Below are 13,090 nucleotides of genomic sequence, written 5' to 3' on the forward strand. Positions count from 1 at the left end.
ATTTGCAGACAAAAATAGTTTTAAAATGATCTTCCTCTTGCTTAAATCCGATTAATTAAAAGTTTCACATTTTCTTACCTTTATTACCACCTGTACAGGTAAATACTGAAGCAACTTTAGAATTGAAAACCTTAATATAAACTAGAGACAACAACGAACAATTTTTATATAACTTTTTTTCACATGTAACAAATATTTTCCAAGTTATGCACATTTGAAAAATCAAGTAAATTAATTTAAATTTCAATAATTAATTCAGCAGTGGTGTCCGTTTACATAGAAATCAATATAGCAGCCTAAGGGTTAAGTTAGAATACTTCCCAAATATTATTATGAAAAGATTTATTTGTGTTCTAAATTAAGGATGCCATGAAATTGATTTGAAATTTGCATAAATTAGAGAAATTTGAATATTCGATCAGTTTGGTGATGTTTTAATTTGCATAGATTTTCACTTGGAAACTATAAGCACATGTTTGATGAAACTTTATATCAAAGAAAATAGCTACTGGAACCATAACTCAAAGTCTGATTTCTTTTATTTTGAAATTTTAGATTATCAGACCATGATAAATTTTCAAAATAAAACAATTGATTGGACCTAGGCCCTGAACTTCAGTTCCCACAGCTACAAAGAAACAATGTATAGGCACTGACAGTATATCTTATAGAAATATATAGTGTGTTAAAGAATGGGCACTTTGGTTTTTAAGAGAAAACTACAGTGTATACAAATTCTTTCGAAATTACCAATTGACAAATGTCAATAAAACAGCTTTATTTTTTTTTACTTTGGTCAGATAATTAAATTTGTATAAAAAACAATTTTTAAGAAGGGTACATGCATCGCAGTGATTTTTTGTAATTTTAGAGAGACATTAGCCTTTGCAACAGAACCAGTGTTTGCCTCATTAGGCAATGTCCTTGGCTACCATGACAACCTACCCAATCCGATGCCAAGACAGTTGGCAAATTTCAGTTTGTACGAGGTGGAAATCAAACACGGGCTCCTGCAGGTAAGGAAACAAGCATCTACACCATATACATTGTAAGTCTTCTCAGAATTACTAAAATTCACATAGTTTGATCTTCAGCTGGTAAAGAAATAAAAAAGGAAATACTAAGCATGCTTCTTTCATTTATAGTTCTGCTACATGTATAGTAAATAGACGAGCAACTTCAGGTAAGAAAAATGCTAATGATTACTGAGACTTACTACCTTTACTTGAGAATTTTCCTTAAATCTAACAATGCTTTCAATGTAAATAAACAAGTTACAGAATTTGTTAAAGTTAAGGAATACTTATGAAATTGGAGTCTTTGTTACTGTTATTTTGTGTTATACAAGCTTGTACATTTCATGTTTATGTAGGTAGCTGAGGGAATCAGTTTCCTCCATCATGATGTTAAACTCCTCCATAGTAACCTGTGTCCTGAGAACATCATCATCAACAGGGATGGAGTCTGGAAACTGTTTGGGTTTGAGTGTTGTATACCTAACACCAATTCTCAAGATCAGTGTGTAAGTTCTTAAGTCCTTAATTCCGTTTCAATAAAATAAAGAGTTGTACCTGTTGTGGAATTAAAATATTTCATTTTGTCTTTACATACGTAAAATAAATATTTAAGGCTGTGGTGAAAAATGAATACGAGGGGGAGGGTGGGGGACACTTTCATGGCCTCAGCCATCCTCCTGCAGCTCATTTTAGAAATATAACGTTAACAGTTAATTAGAATTTATAGCAGTATGGGTTTTAGAGCTCTGTACCATTCACAACTGTATCAATTCATTTATTGACTATAAGCTTTTCAGCTCATCAGTAAACATATAACAATACATAAATACAGAGGCAGACACTGTAATAATGCAGTGGAGAATGGACAGAATAATGTTACATAGAGAATGGGCAAAATAAACTTGCATGAACTTTAACATTATATCATATTTTTTCTTAATTGGATAGCATTATATATATATGTTTACTTAACATAGTTAATTCTTTTAAGTTAGTTGTACTTTATTTTATAGTTGGATCAACTTGAAAACAGACATTTTTTTCCAATTGTACATTTTTATACGTCTCGACCTTAGAACTTGATAAATTGGACAAATTAACAAAAAATGGTATTCATCTTCAATATCTTCAGAGTTACAAACTCTGCAAAACTTTCCTTCCTAACAATATTTCGATAACGTCCTGTTTCAATATGCAGTGCTGATAAGCGTATCCTGCTGTATCACATGCTACATCGTAAATTGAGCATCGATGATCTAATCGCGACTTTTCTTCAGAGAGGGGGATATTGATGACTGTGTCTTTTTTCAGGATTTAAATGTATTGTAGAGATATTATATGTTGATCAGATAGAACTAATTTAATAAATTTTAATAACCAGCATCCACTAAGATCTAAAAAGGTAATTGTATTTGGTTTCCAAACTTTTTTTCTGTCATTTTTCTATTTCGGTCTATGAAATGTTTGTTCTTCAATCTTCAGGCTTGTCCAGGTTTCAAACAAACCATTTTGTGTGAGGCTTATTGTCAATCAGAGTTAAGGTTTATTGGTTTTTCTCTCATTCCTGTGCGTATATGGTAAAACTGTGCAGGGCAAGAAAAGTGTAAGAAATATTCATCTTACACCCGATTTCATGTGATGGCTCAACAATGACATGACATTATGAAATCGGGAAAAATTCCAATCCAGCAATGTGCAAAATGGCAATGTAACAATATCAAAATCTATTATAAGGTATAAACTGTGTACATATGTTGATCAGATAGATGGGATTTATTTTTCTGTATAAAGTTTAGAGAAATGGAGTTTGCAAAATCTTACTGACCAGTTTGTTTCCGTCTGAATCGCTCACAGAAAAAGATTACATTTATGAATTGTCCTGGTTTTTGACCTTCTCTTAGATTTTGGAATGAGAGAAAAAATACTCTTCCATGCCCAGGAGTGTAGGAAAGAGTAATTCCAACCCAAGGAGTTTCAAATTAGGCAACACTCTCAGCAAGTCTCGGATTTTACCAAATTGATATCCCCTTGGGTGGAATTTCCCTATCCTACACCCCTTTGCATGAAAGAGTCTTATAATCTATTTGACATATGTATATTTTGACTTGAAAACAATGAAGATCATATTCCTGTATTTTATTCCCTAAAAACTGCAAGCATGACAAAATTTGTTGGGATTATTTGAGGTTTAACTCATTCACCCCTGAAGTTTCATAATGAACCGTTCTGACCTTAGAATCGGAAGAGTTCAAATGTGTCTTCAGGGTGAATGAGTTAATGTCTTTGCAAGAGCCAAGGTCATATGATGACGGTGTACAACAAGAATATAAACATGGTATCTGAAAATATACTACTATGCAGTGACATGATCTTTAATATACATTTGCGTATTAAAGTATCAAATATTCTGAATCGATGATGTTTATTAAATCAAAATCAAAACATTAGATATGTGTATTGCAGTTTACTGCAATACTCGAGTGCCATCTTTGTTTCTGTTCTTGTTATTCAAGCTGTGCATGGTGGGGACAAGATTTTCAACACAGGTGTTTTTGTTTCTGGAACAAAAATTCTTTGGCATCAAGAATGTAATGTTTGGTCAAAGGCACCTATCACAAATGAGAAAAATATTACTACTGAATAGTGATCAATCTGAAGTTAGTTTTTATGGGTCCTTTTCCATTGTATTGTTAAAAACTGTGGGTCCCACTGAGTTCATTTCAGTATTTCCAGCAATTCTATGAGCCCTATCAAAACTCTAAGAACATTTGGACTCAGTTCTCAAACTTATGTACAAAATACATTAATCTTTAGTGCATAATTATATTTTTGATATTTTCCTCATTTTGATAGGTGTCTATGGTTTGGTGTATGAAAATATTCAAGAACAGTAATTTTCCTGCTGTCCCGAGACATGATGATTTTGGGATGGTTAAGAAGTTGTGGTACAATTTCAATAAAGCAGTTATTTGATAGATTTTCATCATCTATTGAATTTTAATTTTCTCTGAACCTTGTGAACAGTCAATGAGTATTTCTCTACCATCTTTCTATTAGATAACTCTACTTTCTTCTTCAAATATTCAACTACTCACTATATGCCAGGCACTCTCATATCAATATATGGCAAAATTTGGTCTATAATCATGCCATCTAAGTCAATGGGCCAAAGTTTGATGGCAATGGTTTCTCTTAATTAGACCATACCATCTTCATGTTGCTCTTCTTGCCTTTGCATAATGTACAGTTATTATAGCCGACTATATCAATAGAAATATTTTCTTTTCAAAGATATATGGTAAACATTGTTTTTTTTGAAAATGAAGTTTTACCTGGCTTGCTGCATATCTGTATTGTATTTTGAAATATAAGAATGATGCTTTAATACAATACCAAACTCAATTATATTTTGTAATTAAGCTTTCTTGACAATGGTTACATACATTACCATAAGAATCAATCTAATTAAAATTATATCTTCACATCGCTCCCGTTTACTGATATGTCGCGTTGAAGATCTAACAACATCCCGTAGAGGGTCATGTTCAGGCGACCTTTGCATTAACCAATCAGATGAGAGCTTACGCATTTCTGTAAGTGATGATGTAATGATTTCGGAACACACTTGCTATGATAAAAGACCGAGAGGTGTCAAATGAGCATTGAAAATGGCAGCTTTCTGATTGGTTGAATGAAAGAGTTATGTCGCGTTTTGATTGGCTTGTTATAAATGCAATAATGTATTCATGTTGACCTCTGACGTGACCCTCTATGGGATGTTGTTAGATCTTCAACGCAACATATCAGTAAACGGGAGCGATGTGAAGATATAATTTTAATTAGATTGCATAAGAATGAAAATACAAATTACATTGATTGAAGGAAAATGTTGCATGGTTAATAATATGTTTTCTTTGTCCTTGTAGCCACTGTTTGCATTCCGAGAATGGGATTCTGAAATTCCTCCAATCGCTCAGCCAAACCTTAATTACTTAGCGCCGGAATATGCTCTCACCATGAACTGTAGTTTGGCTAGTGACATGTTTTCTATTGGCGTACTTATCCACACAATATTCAACAAAGGGAAGCCACTCTATGAGTGCAAAGAGCAGCTGTCACAGTTCAAGAAATTTTCTGCTGAGGTAACAATACATATTTGAGTCTAAAAAATGTTACGTTCAGGTGGATTAGCAATACTAGTGTATAATTAATTTAGAAGCAAGATTTTGAAAATATTTATTTAAGAAAATTTAATACTGTATACTAGGAAAATATTTTTTAATTTTCACCTTTTTTTCGTCCTCCGTAATGAGGGCAAATTTATCAATACAGCAAACATTTTAAACAATATAATATACGCAGTACCGGTAATCAAATGTGAATGGCAAATTTAAGATTGGACAAAAATGAATTTCACCATGAAATTAAAGCGCGAAAATTTTACTGGGAGAAAATTTCCTGGTATAAAGTATATTCATTCAACAACAAACATTTAAATGGTTTTTTTAAAAGGGGTTTTCTGCTTCTGTGTTATTTTATCCTTGACACCATTATATCTTGAGAAAATCCTATTACAGTAATATGTCAGTATAATCTGTGTCTGTACAGACCTATGAGTTTTGCTGATCATGTGAAGCAGGCCCAAGCTGTGTACCAGGTATACTGGTCTGAAGGTATCTCACCTGTGTACTGACCCCTGTGTATAAACACAAGGATACCTGAAACAAGTCGTCATCAGATATGTACTAAGAGTACTCTTCCCACGAGCTATATTACACTGGAATTATCTCGCAATTGAAATCACCTCTGCAACATCCTTGTCAACCACATATATAACATCTTGTGGATCTACAAAGGAAACATCGTGTGACTTTCTAAAGGACTAGTGAGGGAAAAAAACATGTGACAATTCCTAATTATATATAAATACTGACAGAAACATAACATCCACAGTGGGACTAGGGAGAGATACCACAGGACATCCGGTGGAAGTACTTCTTCAAAACTATGTTCTTAAAATAATCTAAGAGAACAGCTTAAAACTTATTATTAATAGTCAAGTTATTTCCTTTTCTTCCTAATTCTCCCCCTAGCTTGTGCTGGTTGAGGACCAGCTAACTATAGTCTCGTAGGTGGTGGTGGTGGTGTGGATGGGGGGGTGGATACCTGATCACTTGCTTGCTTGGTATCTTTCTGCCAGTTTACATTCTTTTCCTTTTCCATCTCTTCCCTAGCTACATGTACGTGTAAATTTAGTGCCGTACAACCCTTCCTCTGTCTATCCCCCACCCCCAATTCATCTCTTATATACAATGGTTTCCTCTGTGTATTTTCATGCTCTCTCTCATGACAGAATCTTCCACTTGTTGAAGGTGGTCATTAACCATGAGAAGCTTGAGTTATACATGTATATGAATTGTGAACAGTACAGTGTAAGTACTGGTGGGTAATGGATTCTTTCCTTTTTATACGTGTTTCACAGCTACAGAAGTTTAGATCGTCCCTACTTGGGAATGTGCCTAATGAACTACACGAATATGTCAAGTTATTGCTGAACTCCGAACCTACAGTGAGACCTGATCCGGATCAACTGACCAAGGTAGGTCATGTATGACTGACCAGTCATTGTCGAAAGATCTACTGACCAAGGTAGGCTATGTATAACTGTCAAGTCATTGTCGAAAGATCTACTGACCAAGGTAGGTCATGTATGACTAACCAGTCCTTGTTGAAAAAGATCTACTGACCAAGGTACATGTCGGTCATGCATGACTGACCAGTCATTGTCGAACGATCTACTGACCAAGGTTGGTCATGTATGACTGACCAGTCAGTGTTGAAAGATGTACTGACCAAGGTACATAAATGTAGGTCATGTATGACTGACCAGACATTGTCGAAAGATCTACTGACCAAGGTAGGTCATGTATGACTGACCAGTCATTACTGAAAGATGTACTGACCATGGTAGGTGATGTATGACTGACCAGTCATTATCGAAAGATCTATTGACCAAGGAAAGTTGTATCATTGTCCAAATTCATGTACATAAATAATATTTATGAACCAAATGTGACCAATCAGTCACTGTTGCCATGACTGTTAGCTAAAGTTGTATGACTAATCATATATCACAATAATATTGAGCATTAAATCTTTGTTGGCATGGAGAAATTCTATTTAATCTTGACTTTATTTTATAAAATCAGTCTCTGTAAACTCGTTATTAAGTAAAAATGTTTACAAATATGAAATTATTGTTATTGATCTGTTCATTTTCATCAAAATTATTTAACACATTAATATAAATGGAAGTTTTAATGGTGTTCACTTTTTCTGTATTTTTTGTTGTTAAAATGGGTATTAATAAGACATCATTTAGATTTATAGTCTCAGATTTTATCGTACGGCTCCATGTTTATTTTCAGATACCATTTTTCGAAGATGTGGGTTGTATGACTCTTCAGTACATGGATTCATTATTCCAGAGGGACAATCTACAAAAGTCACAATTTTTTAAAGGCCTTCCAAAAATTATCTCAAAACTGCCAAAGGTATTTCTGATCTTATATTCCTTTTGTACCCTTTCTTTTAGATTTGATGGAGGAGATTCTACCTGGGCACAGTTGTTCAAAACTGTCGTTAAGTAATTAACAACGTCGTTAACTTTTAACGACTCGCTAACCAGGGTTTAACAACATCGTTAGATCAACAATAGTTTTGAACAACCTGGCCCTGGTGACATTTTCCTTCAGTTTTCTACCTTTACCTCTTCGTTAGGTTTTGCATTGACCTAATGTTTACATGAAGTACTTGTATATGTATGTTGTATCAATTAATGATAAGATGCATTTCAGGGGAGGGGGGAAGCTTGTATTTTGATATATAAAAGACTCATTTTGGCCTCTCAAATTAGTAGAACAACAATTTTCATACTCCTATATGTGTTCATATGCTTGTGTTCCATGACAGGCTCGCATGAATACAATTATGTTAATTTCAAAGTGGTTTAAAATTAACCTTGACCATAAAACCAGAAATCCATCTAAAGCACAGGTTTAACAATATATTTATTTAATATCCAACATCTGTTATATATATACATATATATAAGTTATAAGTACAAAAAATTAATTTAACACAGTCAACACAACTGAGTTATTTTCATCCAGAAAGTCTCTTGCTAAACTTCAAATTGAGATTTCTCTGTCTATAAAAGGAGAGATATATTATATAAATTAGTCGTTGATGGAATTCTTGCTACTTTTTTTCCAAATACATGCTCTGCCATGTTTCAGAGAGTGAGTCTTCAGAGAATCCTGCTGCCTCTCCGGAAAGAGTGCGTAAACCCGGAAATGGTGCCGTTTATCCTGCCTAATATTCTACAAATCGCAGAACAGAGCACAGATGAAGAATATCTCGTACACATCCTGCCAATACTTAAACCCATGTTTAAACTCAGGGAACCACCACAGGTATTACATTTGTAACATTATACAGAAATGTATACCACACATACAATGTACCATATACTACAAAGTTTTATTTTTTGTTGGTTCTAATTTTTGCGATTTTTGTGGTGCAGGAGTACCAATTATCCCATGAAATTAATTTCAAATTCAGTCATCCTTTATCAGATCACTTTGTGTCAATGTCACTAGACCTAAGCTCTGTAAAAAACAGATCCCACAGTTTTAGGAAATCCGTAAAATTTTGAGACCGTAAAATTAAGAGTTTTACAGTATTTCAGCCAGACATGTACAGCTGCCACAAGTAAGAATGGTCTGTCCAAATCGGTACACAGTCAGAAAATGTTTTGAGCGCACCATCAAAATTAAGTGATTTCTTCTTAAGGTATTAAAATACAGATTATATATATATTTTCAAGTATTTCTATAAAATACTTTAAAAAAAAATTGGGTGGTGCAGTGGATAGGGCAATTGCCTTTCACTAAGGCGACCGGGTTCCATTCCCCAATCGGATGTGAGAAGGTATGGAGTCATCTGCCCAACCAAATAGGTTTTCTCCCACAATAAGACCCCAAGTGCTAAAATCTGGGCCAACACTAGTGATTAATATAAGTTGAAATATTTTGTTTCATAAATGTTATAAAATAAATAAAGTTTATATATAAAAAAGTGTATTCAGTGAGGATTTAAGAATGCATGATGACTATGATTTAGTCGTATCAGAAAAGCCAAAAAAACATTTTGAAGGATTTTTTAAGTAATTAATAAAGACAAGATGTTTGCTTCTACTCCTCATAACTGTTGATCAATTAAAAGAGATTATGTTTTTTATTTTTCAACAGAGTTTGATAATTGAATAGATATTTTCAAAAAGATTCGTCAGTTTGGAAATGTAATATCAAAGTTTTACTTCATGCACAAACAATGTAAGCTGTGACACGTTTGATACACACATTGCTCGTGTATAAAGTAAAACTTTAATGATGTATAGTTGTTGTTTATCTCACGGCTGAGTGATTAAACTATCTGAAGCACTGTTGTATACCATATAGTGTTTTACATGAACTTTAAAGATATTCAAACTTGAATACATCATGATTGTTAATTTCATTATCAATCAACATTATGATAACAAGGATTCAAGGTTTTCTTTATTTTAAAATGATCCAAGAGTTCCTCTCATTTTGATATTTTATAAAATCAATATAGCCTATTACAATATGGCAGGCAATGTAAACACGACAAGTACGTCACACATGCATTTTTTTTAATTTTATTTACTTCATACTGGTCCGGTGGCTATATGTTTTGATTATTTAGCTATTTTAAATCTTATTGAATGCTGCCATCTTGATAAAACTTCTTTTTTAATTCTATCATCTACTATCTGCGATATTTGCAGTGCTTGTACTGTCTGATCATGTCCCACCTGATCAAAAAATGATGATGTCGGTCAAACCTCGGATTCGGCAAATACCATGTATTCCTCGAACTATTGATCTGGGCCCTACGAGTTCGAGTTTGCAGGGTTTTACTGTATATATACAACCATACCCACTTCTTGTTTTCAGATTCCTTTGACTTTCATGCAAAACATGAACCTGTTGCTGAAGAAGACTCCTCAAGGAGAAATAAAAAACCATGTGATACCGATGATTCACCAGTGTTTGGAGGCGGCGAGTCCTCAGCTACAGGTACAGTCTGCTATACACTGTCATTTAATGTGTAGCAAGCAAGATTTTAGGTTCATTAGAGGTTAAGCAAAGTGGTTCACTGACTAAACTGTCATTTGTTTGCTGAAATTTTAATGAGGAAAGTGAACTATTTATTTTGTGAAGTACAAGCATGCATAATAGACATGATTTATCTAGTCAGACAGACTTTAACATTTTAACTTATTCACCCCTGAAATTTCGTTATGAACTATTTCAACCTTTGAATCGGAAGAGTTCAAATGTGTCTTCAGGGATGAATATCTTAAGTAAGAAGGATAGGCAACAAATAGCTAAATAATTTAGTGTAATAATTTCATAAAAAGTGACTTGAAAAAAATAATTCTGACAACTGTAAGAGAGTGTATAAAATGTATTACCGCTCTCACTTAACAAGTGCAGTCAATCACCCTTCCTGTTCTTGTGTGTAGTTGAACCTGTACTGAGAGACCACAAATTGGAAGTCCAAAACATGGTCTCTTATCAGAGGTGGTCCCTTATACAGGTTCGGTTTACAATGCAATCACTATAACGGGAATCATTAAATGTGGTTTCTTAACAGAGGTGGTCCCTTATACAGGTTCGTTTTACAATACAATCCCTATAATTGGAAACATTAAAAGTGGTCTCTTAACAGAGGCAGTCTCTTAATAAATTAAAGGTGGTTGCATGAAAAGATTTAACTGTATCTTAAAAGCATATTTATTATAAAGATCATTTTAAGTTGCAGTTAAAGAGTTCATCTTAAAGATGGTGTGTAAGGGTGCTTAATATTCATGTCTTCTTTTCTATTAAAGGAATTGTGCCTCTCCATTGTGCCAACTTTTGCAGAGCTGATTGAATTTAGCTCTTTGAAAAATTCCATCATTCCAAGGATTAAAAAATTGTGTCTTTCAACAGGTGTATTAGCTGTAAGTATTTCAAAATTAAAAAAATAGTCTGAATATCAGGTAATTTTAAATAGCCGAGGAGAAATGTGCATTGAGAAGAGGACAGTCCAGCTCCCTACAACAGTTCAGGATTCCTGTCCCACTACAGTCGAGATACTAGAGAGTTCCAGTGTATATTCATTTTCACATTCAAATAGTTACCTCCCTTTAGTTTCGTTTTGGATATAATTGTGCGTAGTGGAACTTGCCTAGAGAACTGCTGTTTATCAGTTAACTCGATTGATCATGATTAAAGCATGCCTGTATTGTGAGCAAGGTCTAGGGTTTGAATCTTTTTCTGATCCTATTGCATTTTATTTTGTGTGTATTTCATAAAATAAAAGTTTTTTAAATAAAAATTCTGCAATTTGATAATATAAGTTAAGTACATCTCTGAAGAAGTAGTTTTAATAGAAAAAGTTAATGCCAAAATATTGCACACTTTTTTTATTTGTATGATCACATCCATTTTGCTGATATGTGAATTTTACACCTGTTCTGTTTCAGATTCGGACTAACTGCCTGTTGTGTATCGGTAAACTGTTAGAATACCTGGACAAGTGGACTGTTCTGGACGACATATTCCCCCTCCTCCCCCAGATACCCACCAGGGAGCCAGCAGTACTGATGAGTATACTAGGTACATATAATTCCCCCTAGATACTCACTAGAAGCCTATTGTTATGACAAGGTATAAGAAGTACCTATAAGATATGTGAATAGGCCATATCCATGACTAACACATATCCACCCGGCCTGCCCCATATCAGCCTGGCACTCGCCATATCTAAGAAAAATCACACCTCAAACTGGTAGTGTACACACTGCATATCCATCTGAATTTGCTATTCTGTTCATTATTTTAAGGTAGAAAATGATTATAGTGAAGCTCATGATATATAGATTTTCTGCTTATAATTTTGATGTTATACAGCAGGATATGATAAAAAGGTTACCATATCACCATTTCCATATCCTACTCCGTACGTATCAGCCTGAGACTATCATATCAGCCCTCAGACCTCCAGCCAATCGGGCTGATATTGGTTGAGGGCCGATAACAGACTAGGATATGGAAATGGTCATCTGAAAAGCTGTAAATATATTCATGTACTTCGAAAATATAAGTCAGACTGGTAGAATTTTTCAAAATCTGTCTGTGGACTGGTAATCTTATATTGAAATGATTCACTTCTTCAATACAAAAAAAGATCAAATACATGAAATATAGAATGAAAAATTTAGGAGGGGGAAATAATGATGGTGATCTATTGTTGAATGTGTATCAATTTGAATGGATGTGAAAACAATGTATCTTTCAGGAATATACCAAGTTACGCTGTCTCATGTCAAACTGGGGATTACCAAAGACATCATGGCTACCAAAGTCTTACCATTCATCATCCCCCTGGCAATGGACAACAACCTAAACCTTCATCAGGTAAACAGTATGCTCATCAGAGGCCATGTTGATATACTGTAAAACAGGATATTTCTGTGGGAATGATATTTACCCGGATCAGTAGTGTGATCGCGAAAATATGATCCACAGAATAATATGACATGCATAAAAATGAGCTGCAATAATAAACTTCATAACCGCAACATCATCATGAAATAGCGAGTATGTGTGGTCGTAATGATTAATTTACATAAAGTGTGATAAAGCATATTTATTTGACTATATGACACTTTATATGCCAATGTTTCATCTCTGCCAAAACGAGGGACTGTGGTGGCCAAGTGTTTAAGGCGTCTGATATTCTGCTACCACTAGCCCTCCACCACTGGGTCGCTGTGGCCAAGTGGTTAAGGCGTCTGATATTCTGCTACCACTAGCCCTCCACCACTGGATCGCGGTGGCCAAGTGGTTAAGGCGTCTGACATTCTGCTACCACTAGCCCTCCACCACTGGGTCGCGGTGGCCAAGTGGTTAAGGCGTCTGACATTCTGCTACCACTAG

General features: G+C 34.4%; 1 protein-coding gene across 1 annotated transcript in view; it reads left to right on the forward strand.

Annotated features, from left to right (window-relative positions):
• LOC110440289 (SCY1-like protein 2) overlaps positions 1-13,090 on the forward strand; it is a 34,131-nt gene that overhangs the window by 4,693 nt on the left and 16,348 nt on the right. The window contains exons 4-13 of the mRNA XM_021483261.1: positions 872-1,016; positions 1,373-1,522; positions 4,943-5,158; positions 6,499-6,615; positions 7,445-7,570; positions 8,315-8,491; positions 10,058-10,180; positions 10,996-11,109; positions 11,635-11,767; positions 12,450-12,568. Coding sequence (XP_021338936.1) covers positions 872-1,016; positions 1,373-1,522; positions 4,943-5,158; positions 6,499-6,615; positions 7,445-7,570; positions 8,315-8,491; positions 10,058-10,180; positions 10,996-11,109; positions 11,635-11,767; positions 12,450-12,568 — 1,420 coding nt within the window. The remainder of the gene's footprint in view (positions 1-871; positions 1,017-1,372; positions 1,523-4,942; positions 5,159-6,498; positions 6,616-7,444; positions 7,571-8,314; positions 8,492-10,057; positions 10,181-10,995; positions 11,110-11,634; positions 11,768-12,449; positions 12,569-13,090) is intronic.

The sequence above is a fragment of the Mizuhopecten yessoensis genome, unplaced genomic scaffold, assembly GCF_002113885.1.
Source record: "Mizuhopecten yessoensis strain PY_sf001 unplaced genomic scaffold, ASM211388v2 scaffold11177, whole genome shotgun sequence".
Lineage (NCBI taxonomy): Eukaryota > Metazoa > Mollusca > Bivalvia > Pectinida > Pectinidae > Mizuhopecten > Mizuhopecten yessoensis.